This window comes from Oncorhynchus masou, chromosome 24, assembly GCF_036934945.1.
Source record: "Oncorhynchus masou masou isolate Uvic2021 chromosome 24, UVic_Omas_1.1, whole genome shotgun sequence".
Classification (NCBI taxonomy): Eukaryota; Metazoa; Chordata; class Actinopteri; order Salmoniformes; family Salmonidae; genus Oncorhynchus; species Oncorhynchus masou.
Window position 1 is genome coordinate 13,069,406 of NC_088235.1, and position 16,878 is coordinate 13,086,283.

The 16,878-nt window shown below is 47.2% G+C and overlaps 1 protein-coding gene across 1 annotated transcript; it reads right to left on the reverse strand.

Annotated features, from left to right (window-relative positions):
• Positions 1 to 15,291: 15,291 nt before the first annotated feature.
• Positions 15,292 to 16,105, reverse strand: LOC135513397 (uncharacterized). Its single transcript, XM_064936321.1, has 2 exons — positions 16,089 to 16,105; positions 15,292 to 15,922 (listed from the first exon to the last, which is right to left on the reverse strand). Exons 1-2 carry the CDS (start codon positions 16,103 to 16,105, stop codon positions 15,292 to 15,294), a joined length of 648 nt encoding a protein of 215 aa, XP_064792393.1.
• Between the last annotated feature and the right edge of the window lie 773 nt (positions 16,106 to 16,878).

Sequence of the window (16,878 nt, forward strand, 5' to 3'; positions counted from 1 at the left end):
CATGTCCATCATTGAGCCCATCCTCACCTCTTCTACCACCGTCTGGTTTGGGTCTGTGTCTGCCTGCTGCAAGGGAAACTGTAGCACGTAGTCTGATCTACGCTGAAGGCTGTCTCCTGCCCACCATCATGGACCTGTACGCCTCCAGGACAATGAAGTGTGCAGGTCAGATCATCCACCTGTACGCCTCCAGAACAACGAAGTGTGCAGGTCAGATCATCCACCTGTACGCCTCCAGAACAACGAAGTGTGCAGGTCAGATCATCCACCTGTACGCCTCCAGAACAACGAAGTGTGCAGGTCAAATCATCCACCTGTACGCCTCCAGAACAACGAAGTGTGCAGGTCAGATCATCCACCTGTACGCCTCCAGAACAACGAAGTGTGCAGGTCAGATTATGGACCTGTACGCCTCCAGAACAACGAAGTGTGCAGGTCAGATCATCCACCTGTACGCCTCCAGAACAACGAAGTGGGCAGGTCAGATTATGGACCTGTACGCCTCCAGAACAACGAAGTGTGCAGGTCAGATCATCGACCGACTTTGCCCACCCCGGACACCCCGTTTTTCAAAGACTCTGCTCTGGCAGACGGTTTAGGTCTCTGAACAGTTCCCCCCCCCCCCCCGCTGTGGTCCTCATCAACCGGCCGTCGGGCTCATAGGGATTAAGGGACTTTGCATTGAGCCGATAGAGACCCACATTGGAGGTGTCTCTTATCAATATATTGTGCTCTATTTACTATCAGATTCAAAAATTCTACATAGCATCAAAATAGACATTATACAAAACTACAAATCAATGTCAGTTCCTGCACGTCATCTCTAGCAAACACCTTTACTAACAGGTATTGTGTCAATTTTAAACTTGCACCAGACAGTTCAGAGAATTGTCCATTTAAATACATAGGGATTAAGGGACTTTGCATTGAGCCGATAGAGACCCACATTGGAGGTGTCTCTTATCAATATATTGTGCTCTATTTACTATCAGATTCAAAAATTCTACATAGCATCAAAATAGACATTATACAAAACTACAAATCAATGTCAGTTCCTGCACGTCATCTCTAGCAAACACCTTTACTAACAGGTATTGTGTCAATTTTAAACTTGCACCAGACAGTTCAGAGAATTGTCCATTTAAATACAATTTTGCCACCGTATTCATTACTACATTTAGCTAATATTAGTTCATCCAGAGATTCTTACCTTGGTCTCGATTCAGCAGTGTCATCTAGATCCTCATGGTATTTGCAGTTATTTATGATAGCCACATTAGCAGCTAATTACCATTTCATTTTTGGTGGGTAAAAAAAAAAGTTCCCTTTTTTCCTAGAGGGGTTAACACAGTTATCGTCAAGCCAGGGTAAGCCTAAACAAAACACAGCCCTTATTTTAAGTGTTTTTCAAATCCCCGATGGGAGAAATAAATGGTGGAAAATAACGATTGGAACCATTTCCTTGTTTGACTGCTCGGTTTTATGTCAATTATGACTCATACTGCAATAATCTATTACTGCAACTTTTCATCCCTGATTTCAATACTAATCTGTGCTATAATACATTTGCACTATGTACACCTCCACACAACACTGTATATATTCACCATGGCAACATCCCTCCCTCCGCCTACATAGATATAGCCCCTCAGTAAATTGTATATTCCCCACTGTAACCAGCCTATACTCCAAAGTTTTATGTTTTATGTTTACTTTTTCGATACTGTTAATTCTGTATGATGTGTATAATAGGAAAGCAACATGTAAAGTGTTGGTGCCATGTTTCATGAGCTTTAATAAAATATCTCAGAAAATGGTCTATACACACAAAAAAAGCTTATTTCTCTCAAATGTTTGTGGACAAATTTGTTTTCATCCCTGTTTGTCAGCATTTCTCCTTTGCCAAGATAATCCCATCCACCTGACAGGTGTGGCATATCAAGAAGCTGATTAAACAGCATTCTCATTACACAGGTGCACCTTGTGCTGGTCACAATAAAAGCCCACATTAAAATGTGCACTTTTGTCACACAACATAACACAAGATTTGATGGAGCGTACAGTTGGCACGCTGACTGCAGGAATGTCCAGCAGAGCTGTTGCCAGATAATTTAATGTTAACCTCTCTACCATAAGCTGCCTCCAATGTCGTTTTAGAGATTTTGGCAGTACATCCAACCAGCCTCTCAACCGCAAACCACGTGTAATCACGCCAGCCCAGGACCTCCAAATCCGGTTTCTTCAGCTGCGCGGAATATCTGAGACCAGCCACCCGGACAGCTGATGACACCGATGAGTACTTCTGTTTGTGATAAAGCTCTCTGAAATTGACTGATTTCCTTTAATTAACTGTAACTCCGTAAAAAGTGTACTGGAGAATAAACGTGATTCTGATTCTGTCTGTCTTCACACCTGTCTTTGTCTGCATCCCCAATAACATTCTTTTCCCTACTTAGTGCACTGCTGTTGACCAGATTTCTATAGGTCCTGGTCCAAAGTAGTAGACTATATAGGGAAAGGGTACAATTTAGGATGTACTTTTTGACATTTCTGAGGAGCACAGTAAACTGATTTCCTCTTTGATGTAAAGACAACAGGTAACATGCTGGTAGATTTCTCAGTGAGAGAAGTTCATTACAGGCTAAAGATGAAGTCTAATCTAATAGTCCAGTCCAGGAATATTGATTTAATATGAACGAAGGTTGTGGCTTTGAAAATATTAAATTGAGTAACATTGACTGATATGATTTAGCCAAACTTCACTAGCTTTATGTAATGGCATTAGAAAACAACTGGGCATCTGTAGATCGCCATGCTGCCAGTCTTAGTTACTCAAGATTAAAACATCAATAACAGGATGTAACACAAGGCCAACACAATAGTCAATGTCCAATTCAACACTATAGTCAATGCCCAACCCAACACTATAGTCAATGCCCAACCCAACACTATAGTCAATGCCCAACCCAACACTATAGTCAATGCCCAACCCAACACTATAGTCAATGCCCAACCCAACACTATAGTCAATGCCCAACCCAACACTAGAGTCAATGCCCAACCCAACACTATAGTCAATGCCCAACCCAACACTATAGTCAATGTCCAACCCAACACTATAGTCAATACCCAACCCAACACTATAGTCAATGCCCAACCCAACACTATAGTCAATGCCCAACACAACACTATAGTCAATGCACAACCCAACACTATAGTCAATGTCCAACACAACACTATAGTCAATGCACAACCCAACACTATAGTCAATGTCCAACACAACTCTATAGTCAATGCCCAACCCAGCACTATAGTCAATGTCCAACCCAACACTATAGTCAATGCCCAACCCAACCCACCACTATAGTCAAAGCCCAACCCAACCCAAAACTATAGTCAATGCCCAACCCAACCCAACACTATAGTCAAAGCCCAACCCAACCCAACACTATAGTCAATGCCCAACCCAAACCAACACAAAAGTCAATGTCCAACCCAACACTATAGTCAATGCCCAACCCAACCCAACACTATAGTCAATGTCCAACCCAACACTATAGTCAATGCCCAACCCAACCCAACACTATAGTCAATGCCCAACCCAACACTATAGTCAATGCCCAACCCAACCCAACACTATAGTCAATGTCCAACCCAACACTATAGTCAATGCCCAAGCCAACCCAACACTATAGTCCATGCCCAACCCAACCCAACACTATAGTCCATACCCAACCCAACACTATAGTCAATGCCCAACCCAATGCCAACACTATAGTCAATGCCGAACCCAATGCCAACACTATAGTCAATGCCCAACCCAACACTATAGTCAGTGCCCAACCCAATATCAACACTATAGTTAATCCCCAACCCAATACCAACACTATAGTCAATATCCAACCCAATACCAACACTATAGTCAATATTCAATCCATTGCCAACACTATAGTCAATATCCAATCCATTGCCAACACTATAGTCAATGCCCAACCCAATTCCAACACTATAGTCAATGCCCAACCCAATTCCAACACTATAGTCAATGCCCAACCCAATTCCAACACTATAGTCAATGCCCAACCCAACCCAACAATATAGTCAATGCCCAACCCAATGCCAACATCCATTCAGGTTGCCCGTAACCCTTCACACTAATCTCTCTCTCTCTCTCTCTCTCTCTCTCTCTCTCTCTCTCTCGCTCTCTCTCTCACCTCCTCTCCTCAGCCATCCTCCCCTCACCCCCCTCTCTCTCACCCCTCCTCTCCTCCTCTCCCCCACCTGAATGGTGATCCTGTGGAACATCATTTATGTAAATGTAATTAGGCCAGAAACATGATAGTGGAACGCAGGGTGCCAACGGAAATTTATCACTGAGAACGCTTCGGCTCTAAACATTCAATTAAAATATTGAGTTTCGCCAGATTTAATCTAAGCCTAATAAATGACGACATGGTGGAAGGAAAGCAGGCAAGGGGTGAGTGGTACAGCATTACCACATCTGACTGGAGGAGATAGAGGAGAGGTTGGGGAAGCCTACTGTAATGGTCTCCTAAATCCAGAGAGGGCAGAGGAGGAGGAGGAAGAGGAGGAGGAGGAGGGGGAGGAGGAAGAGGAGAGGTTGGGGTAGCCTACTGTAATGGTCTCCCAGATCCAGAGAGGGGAGAGGAGGAGGAGGAGGAGGAGAGGTTGGCAAAGCCTACTGTAATGGTCTCCTAGATCCAGAGAGGGGAGAGGAGGAGGAGGGGGAGGACGAAGAGGAGAGGTTGGGGTAGCCTACTGTAATGGTCTCCTAGATCCAGAGAGGGGAGAGGAGGAGGAGGAGGAGGAGGGGGAGGACGAAAAGGAGAGGTTGGGGTAGCCTACTGTAATGGTCTCCTAGATCCAGAGAGGGGAGAGGAGGAGGAGGAGGCGGAGGAAGAGGAGGAGGAGGAGGGGGAGGAGGAAGAGGAGGAGGAGGAGGGGGAGGAGGAAGAGGAGAGGTTGGGGTAGCCTACTGTAATGGTCTCCTAGATCCAGAGAGGGGAGAGGAGGAGGAGGAGGCGGAGGAAGAGGAGGAGGAGGAGGGGGAGGAGGAAGAGGAGGAGGAGGAGGGGGAGGAGGAAGAGGAGAGGTTGGGGTAGCCTACTGTAATGGTCTCCCAGATCCAGAGTGGGGAGAAGAAGAGGAGGAGGAGGAGGAGGAGGAGGAGGAGGAGAGGTTTGGGAAGCCTACTGTAATGGTCTCCTAGATCCAGAGAGGGGAGAGGAGGAGGAGCAGGAAAAGGAGGAGGAGGAGGAGGAGGAGGAGGAGGAAGAGGAGAGGTTGGGGAAGCCTACTGTAATGGTCTCCCAGATCCAGAGTGAGGAGAGGAGGAGGAGGAGGAGGTAGAGGAGAGGTTGGGGAAGCCTACTGTATTGGTCTCCCAGATCCAGAGTGGGGAGAGGAGGAGGAGGAGGAGGAGGAGGAGGAGGTAGAGGAGAGGTTGGGGAAGCCTACTGTAATGGTCTCCCAGATCCAGAGTGGGGAGAGGAGGAGGAGGAGGAGGAGGAGGAGGAGGAGGAGGAGGACACACACACACTATACAGTAATGGGAACCTCTGGACCAAGAGTGACCAGAGATGGACCATAGAGGACATGGACAGACGTCCAATTTCAATCTTGAGCGATCCGGCTGGAATCTCAGCCTAACGTTTGTTTCTACACCTTTGACCTATGGTTGAGAATCAATATAATACAACAAAATATATTTTCCCCAAAAAAATCCACATTTCCCGATCTTACCATGAAACGTGTTAATTTAGCAAGCTGAGTTGTGCCAGTAACATACAAAATGAGTTGGTTCCGTTCGACAACAACCATACGGAGATTTGGGTAAATGTGTTCCACCCCACACCTTGTTCCTTCCTGCAGATCGCTATAGGGGACCTGTATGGCAGTGACACTGGCACCCTGTCACAAGATAACAAAACAACGAGCTTATTTTCACTGCATCTTCCACTTGTTTTTAGCAGGTTGGTGATGTGGAGTGTGTGTGTGTGTGTGTGTGTGTGTGTGTGTGTGTGTGTGTGTGTGTGTGTGTGTGTGTGTGTGTGTGTGTGTGTGTGTGTGTGTGTGTGTGTGTGCATGTGTGTGCGTGTGTGCGTGTGTGCGTTCGTGCGTGTGTGTGTGTGCGTGTGTGTGTGCGTGTGTGTGCGTGTGTGTGCGTGCGTGTGCGCGTGTGCGTGCGTGTGCGTGTGCGTGTGTGTGTGTGTGTGTGTGTGTGTGTGTGTGTGTGTGTGTGTGTGTGTGTGTGTGTGTGTGATGGAGAGTGCAGTGCCAGACTGGGTGCTGATACTTATGCATGTGTTTCCAAGGTGATAAACCTTTCACTCTGCAGGTGAGGAGGAGCCGTTGAGAAATGTGTTGGATGGTTCACACCGTGGCAAACACACACATGTACTCCACCCACACAGACACGCACACTGCAGCAGAAATACATGTACACACAAACACATACACACAGACACATGTGAAGTGACATGGGAAAGTGTTCAGACTGCTTGACTTTTAGAGTTCCTGCCTTTATTCTAAAATGGTTTGAACTAAAAATATTTCCTCATCATACCTCATAATGAAAAACAGAAATACCTTATTTCCATAGGTATTCAGACCTTTTACTATGAGATTTGAAATTGAGCTCAGTCGCATCCTGTTTCCAGTGATCATCCTTGAGATGTTTCTACAACTTGATTGGAGTCCACCTGTGGTAAATTCAATTGATTGGACATGATTTGGAACGGCACACACCTGTCTTTATAAAAGTCCCACAGTTGACAGTGCATTTCAGAGCAAAAACCAAGCCGTGAGGTCGAAGGAATTGTCCGTAGAGCTTAGAGACAGGATTGTCGAGGCACAGATCTGGGGAAGGGGACCAAAAAATGTCTGCAGCATTGAAAGTCCCCAAGAACACAATGGCCTCCATCATTCTTAAATGGAAGAAGTTTGGAACCACCAAGACTCTTCCTAGAGCTGGCCTCCCTGCCAAACTGAGCAATCGGAGGAGAAGGGCCTTGGTCAGGGAGGTGACCAAGAATCCGATGGTCACTCTAAGAGACCTCTAGAGTTCCTCTATGGAGATGGGAGAAACTTCCAGAAGGACAACCATCTCTACAGCACTTTTATGGAAGCCTCTCCTCAGTAAAAGGCACATGACAGCCCGCTTGGAGTTTGCCTAAAGATTCTCAGACCATGAGAAAGAAGATGCTCTGGTCTGATGAAACCAAAATTGAACTCGTTCACCTGAATGCCAAACGTCACGTCTGGATGAAACCTGGCACCATCACTACGGTGAAGCATGGCAGTGGCACCATCCCTACGGTGAAGCATGGTGGTGGCAGTATCCAGTGGCAGGGACTGGGAGACTAGTCAGGATCGAGAGAAAGATGAACGGAGCAAAGTTCAGGGTTAGGGTCAGGGTTAGGGTGTACTATAGTGAAGAAAACTGTACTGGAGGGGGTTAGGGTTAGGGTTAGGGTGTACTACTATGAAGAAAAGCACAAAGGATTTTAATGGTTAGACTTTTTTAAATTCTAACACATCTCACACAAGCAGAAACCACATTGAGCCATGATACATATATTTTAGATCTGAATACAATGTATTGACTTATGCGTTATGTCCTGCGACCACTGTTTTTTCTAAAAGTCTCTTTCTGTGGCTTATAAGCTTAAATCAACCTGCATTCATATGATATAACGATGTTATATGATATCACCCTGTATTAATATGATATAATGGTATATGATATCACCCTGTATTAATATGATATAATGGTATATGATATCACCCTGTATTAATATGATATAATGGTATATGACATCACCCTGTATTAATATGATATAACGATGTTATATGATATCACCCTGTATTAATATGATATAATGGTATATGACATCACCCTGTATTAATATGATATAATGGTATATGATATCACCCTGTATTAATAAGATATAATAATGGTATATGATATCACCCTGTATTAATAAGATATAATAATGGTATATGATATCACCCTGTATTAATAAGATATAATGGTGTTATATGATATCACCCTGTATTAATATGATATAATGTTGTATGATATCACCCTGTATAAACACAATATAATAATGGTATGAGATATCACCCTGTATTAATATGATATAATGGTAAATGATATCACCCTGTATTAATAAGATATAATAATGGTATATGATATCACCCTGTATTAATAAGATATAATAATGTTATATGACATCACCCTGTATTAATAAGATATAATAATGTTATATGACATCACCCTGTATTAATAAGATATAATAATGTTATATGATATCACCCTGTATTAATATGATATAATGGTATATGATATCACCCTGTATTAATAAGATATAATAATGTTATATGATATCACCCTGTATTAATATGATATAATGGTATATGATATCACCCTGTATTAATATGATATAATGGTATATGATATCACCCTGTATTAATAAGATATAATGGTGTTATATGACATCACCCTGTATTAATATGATATAATGTTATATGACATCACCCTGTATTAATATGATATAATGGTATATGATATCACCCTGTATTAATAAGATATAATGGTGTTATATGACATCACCCTTTATTAATAAGATATAACAGCACTATATTATGTGCAGCACTACTGTTGTAAAGAAAGTCTGGAAGGCAACCAATGCTTTCTCTCTGCTCGCCTGTAATTGGCCTGTTTCTTATCGTTCTCTCATTAGAATACTCACACTTCGTGTTGTCTTTTACTTCCATTTCCTGTCTCAGCCTACTCTGTAACGGAACAAGAACAACCTTCATCTTGGCCCTGTCTCTCAGCTCCTGTCCCTATCTGACTCCTTTTAGGCCACCAGACATGTCCCCCCCCACCACCACCACCGTCCCCCGTCCCCTCCCCTGGCCACCGATAGCACCACCATATTTTATTCATTCTTAATTAACTGTTTTCCATTTGAAAAAAAAAATACAGACCAGGATGTCGTCCAAAAAATAACTCATCCCAAACAGAAGGCCAAGGTTACGAGTGGGACAGAGGATGTTTGTTAAGGATATAATCACCCCTCTAAATCTGATATTGGTACGATCCATTATTTACTGGAGATACAGTGTTAGCCAGGTATGTTGTGTCGGTTGTAATTACAATGGAAACTAGGGTTGTGTTCCATAAAACAATGTAACAGGGTGTGTGAAACGGTCACAGTGGAATGTATAGAATCCCAGATGATGTCAGACAGTTCTAGACAGCATCAGCGCTGTGTCCACCAATGGTTCCCCCTTTTCATTCTTGCTCACGCCCTGTTTCCTCGTCTGGTGTGGGAACACACACTAATGGCGTCATTGTCTCACACAGCCAATGTCCTTATATTTTATTAACATCACCAGATTATCATCAGTTTGTTGATACACACCTCCACCTGTCTGTAACTCTATCCTCAAACCTCTTATCTCTGGCACTGCCCCCTGCCCTGGCCACTGTACACACACACACACACACACACACACACACACACACACACACACACACACACACACACCCACACACACACACACACACACACACACACACACACACACACACACACACCCCTGCCAGCTGCCAACCACCCAGAGGACACCTGAGGGTGGCAGACAGACGAGGGAGGAGGAGGTGGATGGGTGAAGGTTGGAATGGCATGGGGCACAGCAGAGATTCGGAGTCATCTGCTGGGATGAGGAGGAAGGGGAGGGGGGGAGAGGTGGGTGACAGTTGGTGTTGCTGTGTCAGGGGTAAGGAGGAGAAAGAGGTGTAGGGTGTAGAAACACCCCTCCCCTCCCTCTCCTGTCCCTCTCCTCCCTCTCCCCTCCCATCCCCTCCCCTCCCTCTCATGTCCCTGTCCTCCCTCTCCCCTCCTGTCCCTCCCCTCCCTCTCCTGTCCCTCTCCTCCCTCTCCTCTCCAATCCCCTCCCTCCCCTCCCTCTCCTGTCCCTCTCCTCCCTCTCCCCTCCCCTCCCCTCGCCTCCCCTCGCCTCGCCTCGCCTCCCCTCCCCTCCCATCCCATCCCATCCCTCTCCCCTCCCTCCCTCCCCTCCCTCCCTCTCCCCCTCCCCCTCCCTCTCCCCTCCCTCCCCCCTCCCTCCCCTCCCTCCCTCCCTCCCCTCCCCTCCCCTCCCTACCCTCCCTCCCTCCCTCCCTCCCTCCCTCCCCCTCCCCCTCCCTCCCCTCCCTCTCCCCCTCCCGCTCCCTCCCTCCCCTCCCTCTCCCCCCTCCCTCTCCCCCTCCCTCTCCTCCCTCTCCCCTCCCTCCCCTCCATCCCTCTCCTCCCTATCTCCTCCCTCCCCTCCCTCTCCCCTCTCTCTCCTCCCTCCCTGCCCTCCCCTATTTCCACAGCATCACAACAGTCGATTTCTAGTGCTGGCCCTCACCTTCTCACCCACGCCCAAACCCCAGGATATTGTTAGCCTCTTCGCTAACAACTAAAGCTGACACCTTTCCCCCACTCTCAACCCCTCGGGATACCGTTAGCCTCTTTGCTACCAGCTAAAGCTAACCACCTTTCCTCCACTCTCAACCCCTCGGGATACCGTTAGCCTTTTTGCTACCAGCTAAAGCTAACACCTTTCTCTCACTCTCAACCCCCGGGATACCGTTAGCCTGTTTGCTACCAGCTAAAGCTAACACCTTTCTCCCACTCTCAACCCCCGGGATACCGTTAGCCTGTTTGCTACCAGCTAAAGCTAACACCTTTCTCTCACTCTCAACCCTCGGGATACCATTAGCCTTTTTGCTACCAGCTAAAGCTAACACCTTTCTCTCACTCTCAACCCCCGGGATACCGTTAGCCTGTTTGCTACCAGCTAAAGCTAACACCTTTCTCCCACTCTCAACCCCTGGGATACCGTTAGCCTTTTTGCTACCAGCTAAAGCTAACACCTTTCTCTCACTCTCAACCCCCGGGATACCATTAGCCTCTTTGCTACCAGCTAAAGCTAACACCTTTCTCCCACTCTCATTCCCTGGGAGACCGTTAGCCTCTTTGCTGTCAGCTAACAGCTAACAGCTTACAACTAACAGCTGGCCCTGAAGACAACCTGGGAGAAAAGGGGTGAATGTCAGCAGCGACACCTTAAATCCATGTTTAAGTGATGCATGCTAAACTAGCGCTGTGTGCTCACTGCTAGCAGTGAATGGGGTAATAAGGAGGTCTGGGAAACAAAACCTGTGTGACGTCCATGTCGGTACCAACACTAGAGAGGTGAAATGTGTCTACTTAGTATTATATGTGATCAACACCTTAGGGACAGGTCCATGTCCTGCTCTAAATAAGTTTTAGTTTGTGCTCTTGTGAGAACTTAATGATGGTTGTGAGTCATTTCACAATTTCCTTCTGGACGTGGGTTGCATGTACAGTAGGACTTTCAACACAGACGTAGTTACATCACGCTCCCTTCTCTCAAACTATTTTTATTGTCTTCGACAATCTCATCCAGAGGAATTAGGGTTAAGTGCCTTGTTCAAGGGAACATTGACAGATTTTTCACCTAGTCTGCAAACCAGTGACCTTTGGGTAAATGGCCCAACACTCGTCAGCGCTAGGCTAACTGCCTCGCCACTTAAACTCAATCTCTGTGACCACTAGAAACCACGATACTGTGTAAGACCAAAACAAAAGCATTTTTCACCAAGATTATTTCGGTGTTACATATACACAGACTGCCTCAGCCCGAGCCGTCTGCTCTGACCTGAAATTTTAGAATAATCCATTTATGGGCCTCTACAACACTTATGCCCAAATAAGGTCATGTAGGCTGGCCTGGGCCAATTGGATGGCAGCTTTTTTGACCTCTGATCTGAGGGCAGAGTTAGTGATACCTGTGCAGAGCTCCTTTTAAATGTGTTGCCTAACAGGACATGAAAGAAGGAGGGAGAGGGAGAGAGAGAGAGAGAGAGAGGGGAAGAGAAAGAGAGAGCGAGAGAGAGAGAGAGAGAGAGAGAGAGAGAGAGAGAGAGAGAGAGAGAGAGAGAGAGAGAGAGAAAGTTAAATGTTAAATGTTGAATCTTGGATGAAATCACAGATAAAACTTTTTGTAAAGTATTTTGGTCGAGTTTGGAGCTTTGAATACCGTAATAATAATTGGCGACTTCAGACGTTTTCGTTTGGTCGTCAAGCTGTATCTGCAACAGTGCCGCTGTGCCAAGTAGAGCTCATAACATCTCTGTCATCTGGCTGTGAAGCTTTCCCTGCCAGTGCTAACAAAGTTGTACATCCATTCCCCAGTGGTTTCTGGGTTATTCTAAACCACTGTGAACTGACAGTGCCCTTGTATTCACACACACAGTGGCCTTGCAACTCCCTGGCTGGGTTTGTGATCTCCTCTCTTCTGGCAGTCCAAGATCTGTCTGTATGGACTCACAGGGAAGGAATGTCGGAAAGACACACTGTAAATAAATACTCCATGCTCACTCAGGCAATGACACAAGGACAGAAAAGTCCCTCCATCTCAACCCTCCATCACTGGCTACCATGGAGGTTGCAAGGCCCGTAGAAGGCAGGGAGCAATGGATTAGCAACCCAGTATCACTCTTTTTTATCATCATGTAGCTACAACGATAATATCAACGATTTGTCGGGAGATATACAACTTATTTTGGGATATCTGTGAACCCTCCTACCCAAAACAAGTAATCCTGTTTGACTGTGGCATTACATTTGTCAAACTGTGCTTAGTAACTTCAGGAAAATACCAAATTCTCTGTTAAAGATTTAAACCTTGACCTTGTCTCAACTCCACAGATGACTTTGTGACAATAAAAATAAAAGTTGTCACCTGTTAAGTCTGGAGCCTCTAGAAGTTTAAACTGGAGCCTAGATACATTTAGACGAGACGTTTAGCCTGGAGCCTCTAGAAGTTTAAACTGGAGCCTAGATACATTTAGACGAGACGTTTAGCCTGGAGCCTAAAGAAGTTTAGCCTGGAGCCTCTAGAAGTTTAGCCTGGAGCCTCTAGAAGTTTAGCCTGGAGCCTCCAGAAGTTTAAACTGGAGCCTAGATACATTTAGACGAGACGTTTAGTCTGGAGCCTCTAGAAGTTTAAACTGGAGCCTAGATACATTTAGACGAGACGTTTAGCCTGGAGCCTCTAGAAGTTTAAACTGGAGCCTAGATACATTTAGACGAGACGTTTAGCCTGGAGCCTAAAGGAGTTTAGCCTGGAGCCTCTAGAAGTTTAGCCTGGAGCCTCTAGAAGTTTAGCCTGGAGCCTACAGAAGTTTAAACTGGAGCCTAGATACATTTAGACGAGACGTTTAGCCTGGAGCCTAAAGAAGTTTAGCCTGGAGCCTCTAGAAGTTTAGCCTGGAGCCTCCAGAAGTTTAAACTGGAGCCTAGATACATTTAGACGAGACGTTTAGCCTGGAGCCTAAAGAAGTTTAGCCTGGAGCCTCTAGAAGTTTAGCCTGGAGCCTCTAGAAGTTTAGCCTGGAGCCTACAGAAGTTTAAACTGGAGCCTAGATACATTTAGACGAGACGTTTAGCCTGGAGCCTAAAGACGTTTAGCCTGGAGCCTCTAGAAGTTTAAACTGGAGCCTAGATACATTTAGACGAGACGTTTAGCCTGGAGCCTAAAGAAGTTTAAACTGGAGCCTAGATACATTTAGACGAGACGTTTAGCCTGGAGCCTAAAGAAGTTTAAACTGGAGCCTAGATACATTTAGACGAGACGTTTAGCCTGGAGCCTAAAGAAGTTTAGCCTGGAGCCTCTAGAAGTTTAGCCTGGAGCCTCTAGAAGTTTAGCCTGGAGCCTCCAGAAGTTTAGCCTGGAGCCTACAGAAGTTTAAACTGGAGCCTCCAGAAGTTTAGCCTGGAGCCTCTAGAAGTTTAGCCTGGAGCCTACAGAAGTTTAAACTGGAGCCTCCAGAAGTTTAAACTGGAGCCTAGATACATTTAGACGAGACGTTTAGCCTGGAGCCTAAAGAAATTTAGCCTGGAGCCTCTGGAAGTTTAGGCTGGAGCATCTAGATGTTCAGCCTGGAACCTCTAGAAGATTAGACTGGAGCCTAGAGAACATTCAAAAATACACCATTACCAGCATACCACCAATATATCTGCAATGCATACTTTCTCATCAGTTTATCCTTGGTAGCCATATCATCATCCTCCTCAGCGCTCTACAGTCAATCAATGCACTGCCTATGTAACTCTGCGTCTTCCTCTGTGTTGTTGGCACGTGGTGACTGAGTAAGGATGGATGTTGTACCTGTCACGACTTCTACCGAAGGTAGTTCCTCTCCCTGTTCGGGCGGCGCTCGGCGCTCGGCGTCGCCTGTCTACTAGCTCCCACTGAAGGTAGCTCCTCTCCCTGTTCGGGCGGCGCTCGGCGCTCGGCGCTCGGCGCTCGGCGTCGCCGGTCTACTTGCCATCACCGATCCCTTTTTCCTTTTCTGTTTGTTTTGTCTTTGGTTCTTTTTCACACCTGGTTTCATTTACCTTAATTATCTGTGTGTAGATATTTACCCTGTTGCCTGCCTGGGTTTGTGCGGGATCATTCTTTCATTGTGATTGGCTCGGTGAGGTCAGGCCATTTTTTGTTTTCACGGATAATTAAGAGTGTTATTGTCTGAACTTTGTTTGTTCCCCCGTGCGCTTGTACGTGTCCTCTGTTGTCGAGGGCGTTGTACTTATTTTGATTGTACCACACCTGTGTTGGGGGACTTGCCAATGAAAGTGTGAGACATCTCTGCTCTCCTGCGCCTGACTCCTTCACCTACCTCCTCCTGCTCTCCTGCGCCTGACTCCTTCACCTACCTCCTCCTGCTCTCCTGCGCCTGACTCCTTCACCTACCTCCTCAACGTAACATTATCCCAGTACCCTATCAGCTTTTCACATGACTTATCGGTCAATTAGGAGCGTTTTAGAGCTGTGCTGGTGGTAACGCCATGGCAACGTTGTGTAAATATACTGGAAGAGTTCAGCTGCCATCATGCCTGACAATTAAATTGGTCTGTCACTATGGGGCTGCCATTAATCTCAACTTGTCATCCTTGTTTATGCTGCATGTACTGGCTGCCTGCGTGTGTGGGAGGGGCTTGGGAGAGGAGGTGTGTGTGGGAGGGCCTTGGGGGGAGGTGTGTGTGGGAGGGGCTTGGGAGAGGAGGTGTGTGTGGGAGGGCCTTGGGAGGAGGTGTGTGTGTGGGAGGGGCTTGGGATGAGGTGTGTGTGGGTGGGGCTTGGGAAAGGAGGTGTGAGTGGGGCTTGGGACAGGAAGTCTGTTTAGGGTGTGGGAGAGGAGGTGTGAGAGTGGCTTGGGAGAGGAGGTGTGAGTGGGGCTTGGGAGAGGAGGTGTGAGTGGGGCTTGGGCCAGGAGGTGTGAGTGGGGCTTGGGACAGGAGGTGTGAGTGGGGCTTGGGACAGGAGGTCTGTGTAGGGCTTTGGAGAGGAGGTCTGTGTAGGGCTTGGGAGAGGAGGTGTGAGTGGGGCTTGGGACAGGAGGTCTCTGTAGGGCTTGGGACAGGAGGTCTGTGTAGGGCTTGGGAGAGGAGGTGTGAGTGGGGCTTGGGCCAGGAGGTGTGAGTGGGGCTTGGGAGAGGAGGTCTGTGTAGGGCTTGGGAGAGGAGGTGTGAGTGGGGCTTGGGCCAGGAGGTGTGAGTGGGGCTTGGGACAGGAGGTCTGTGTAGGGCTTGGGACAGGAGGTGTGAGTGGGGCTTGGGACAGGAGGTCTGTGTAGGGCTTGGGACAGGAGGTCTGTGTAGGGCTTGGGACAGGAGGTCTGTGTAGGGCTTGGGACAGGAGGTGTGAGTGGGGCTTGGGACAGGAGGTGTGAGTGGGGCTTGGGACAGGAGGTGTGAGTGGGCCTTGGGACAGGAGGTCTGTGTAGGGCTTGGGACAGGAGGTGTGAGTGGGGCTTGGGACAGGAGGTCTGTGTAGGGCTTGGGATAGGAGGTGTGAGTGGGGCTTGGGACAGGAGGTGTATGTGAGGGGGGTGTGATGGGGATTGTGAGGGGGAGGGGTGTATCTAGAAATCTTGTTAATGGTAACTGTCACTACGTTGAGCCCGTTGGCAGCCTTACTCTATGACATCATGCATCCGGAGTATTTCTCTAAATTGCTTGGAGATGTAAAGAGCTCCACAAAATGCCTTCTGTAATCATGTGGTCATTTAATCACTAACACCATGTGGGAGAAAAAAATCCCTTTTTGGATCAAACTTCCTTTGGAATGATTCTGGGTATTATTTTTTGGTATGTTTTGTAACAGAGGCTATTATTCTGTCATGATAGGTGGACTGGTAGAGGTTCAATATCACGTTTAAAAAGGTTAACAGACCACTTTTTATTTAGCCTCAGAGTTCTTTCAGAGGTTAAGGAAGGTTTGTGTGTATGGACACGATGGCACCTTACATCTCCCACACTGCCCCCCCCCCCCCCCCCTGGTGTGACTCCCCCAGCAGGACAGGGGCATTAGTCAGTCCCCCACCCCCCCTTGGTGTGACCCCCCCAGCAGGACAGGGGCATTAGTCAGTCCCCCACCCCCCCTTGGTGTGACCCCCCAGCAGGACAGGGGCATTAGTCAGTCCCCCACCCCCCTTGGTGTGACTCCCCCAGCAGGACAGGGGCATTAGTCAGTCCCCCACCCCCTTGGTGTGACCCCCCAGCAGGACAGGGGCATTAGTCAGTCCCCCACCCCCTTGGTGTGACCCCCCAGCAGGACAGGGGCATTAGTCAGTCCCCCACCCCCCTTGGTGTGACCCCCCAGCAGGACAGGGGCATTAGTCAGTCCCCCACCCCCTTGGTGTGACCCCCCAGCAGGACAGGGGCATTAGTCAGTCCCCCACCCCCCTTGGTGTGACCCCCCAGCAGG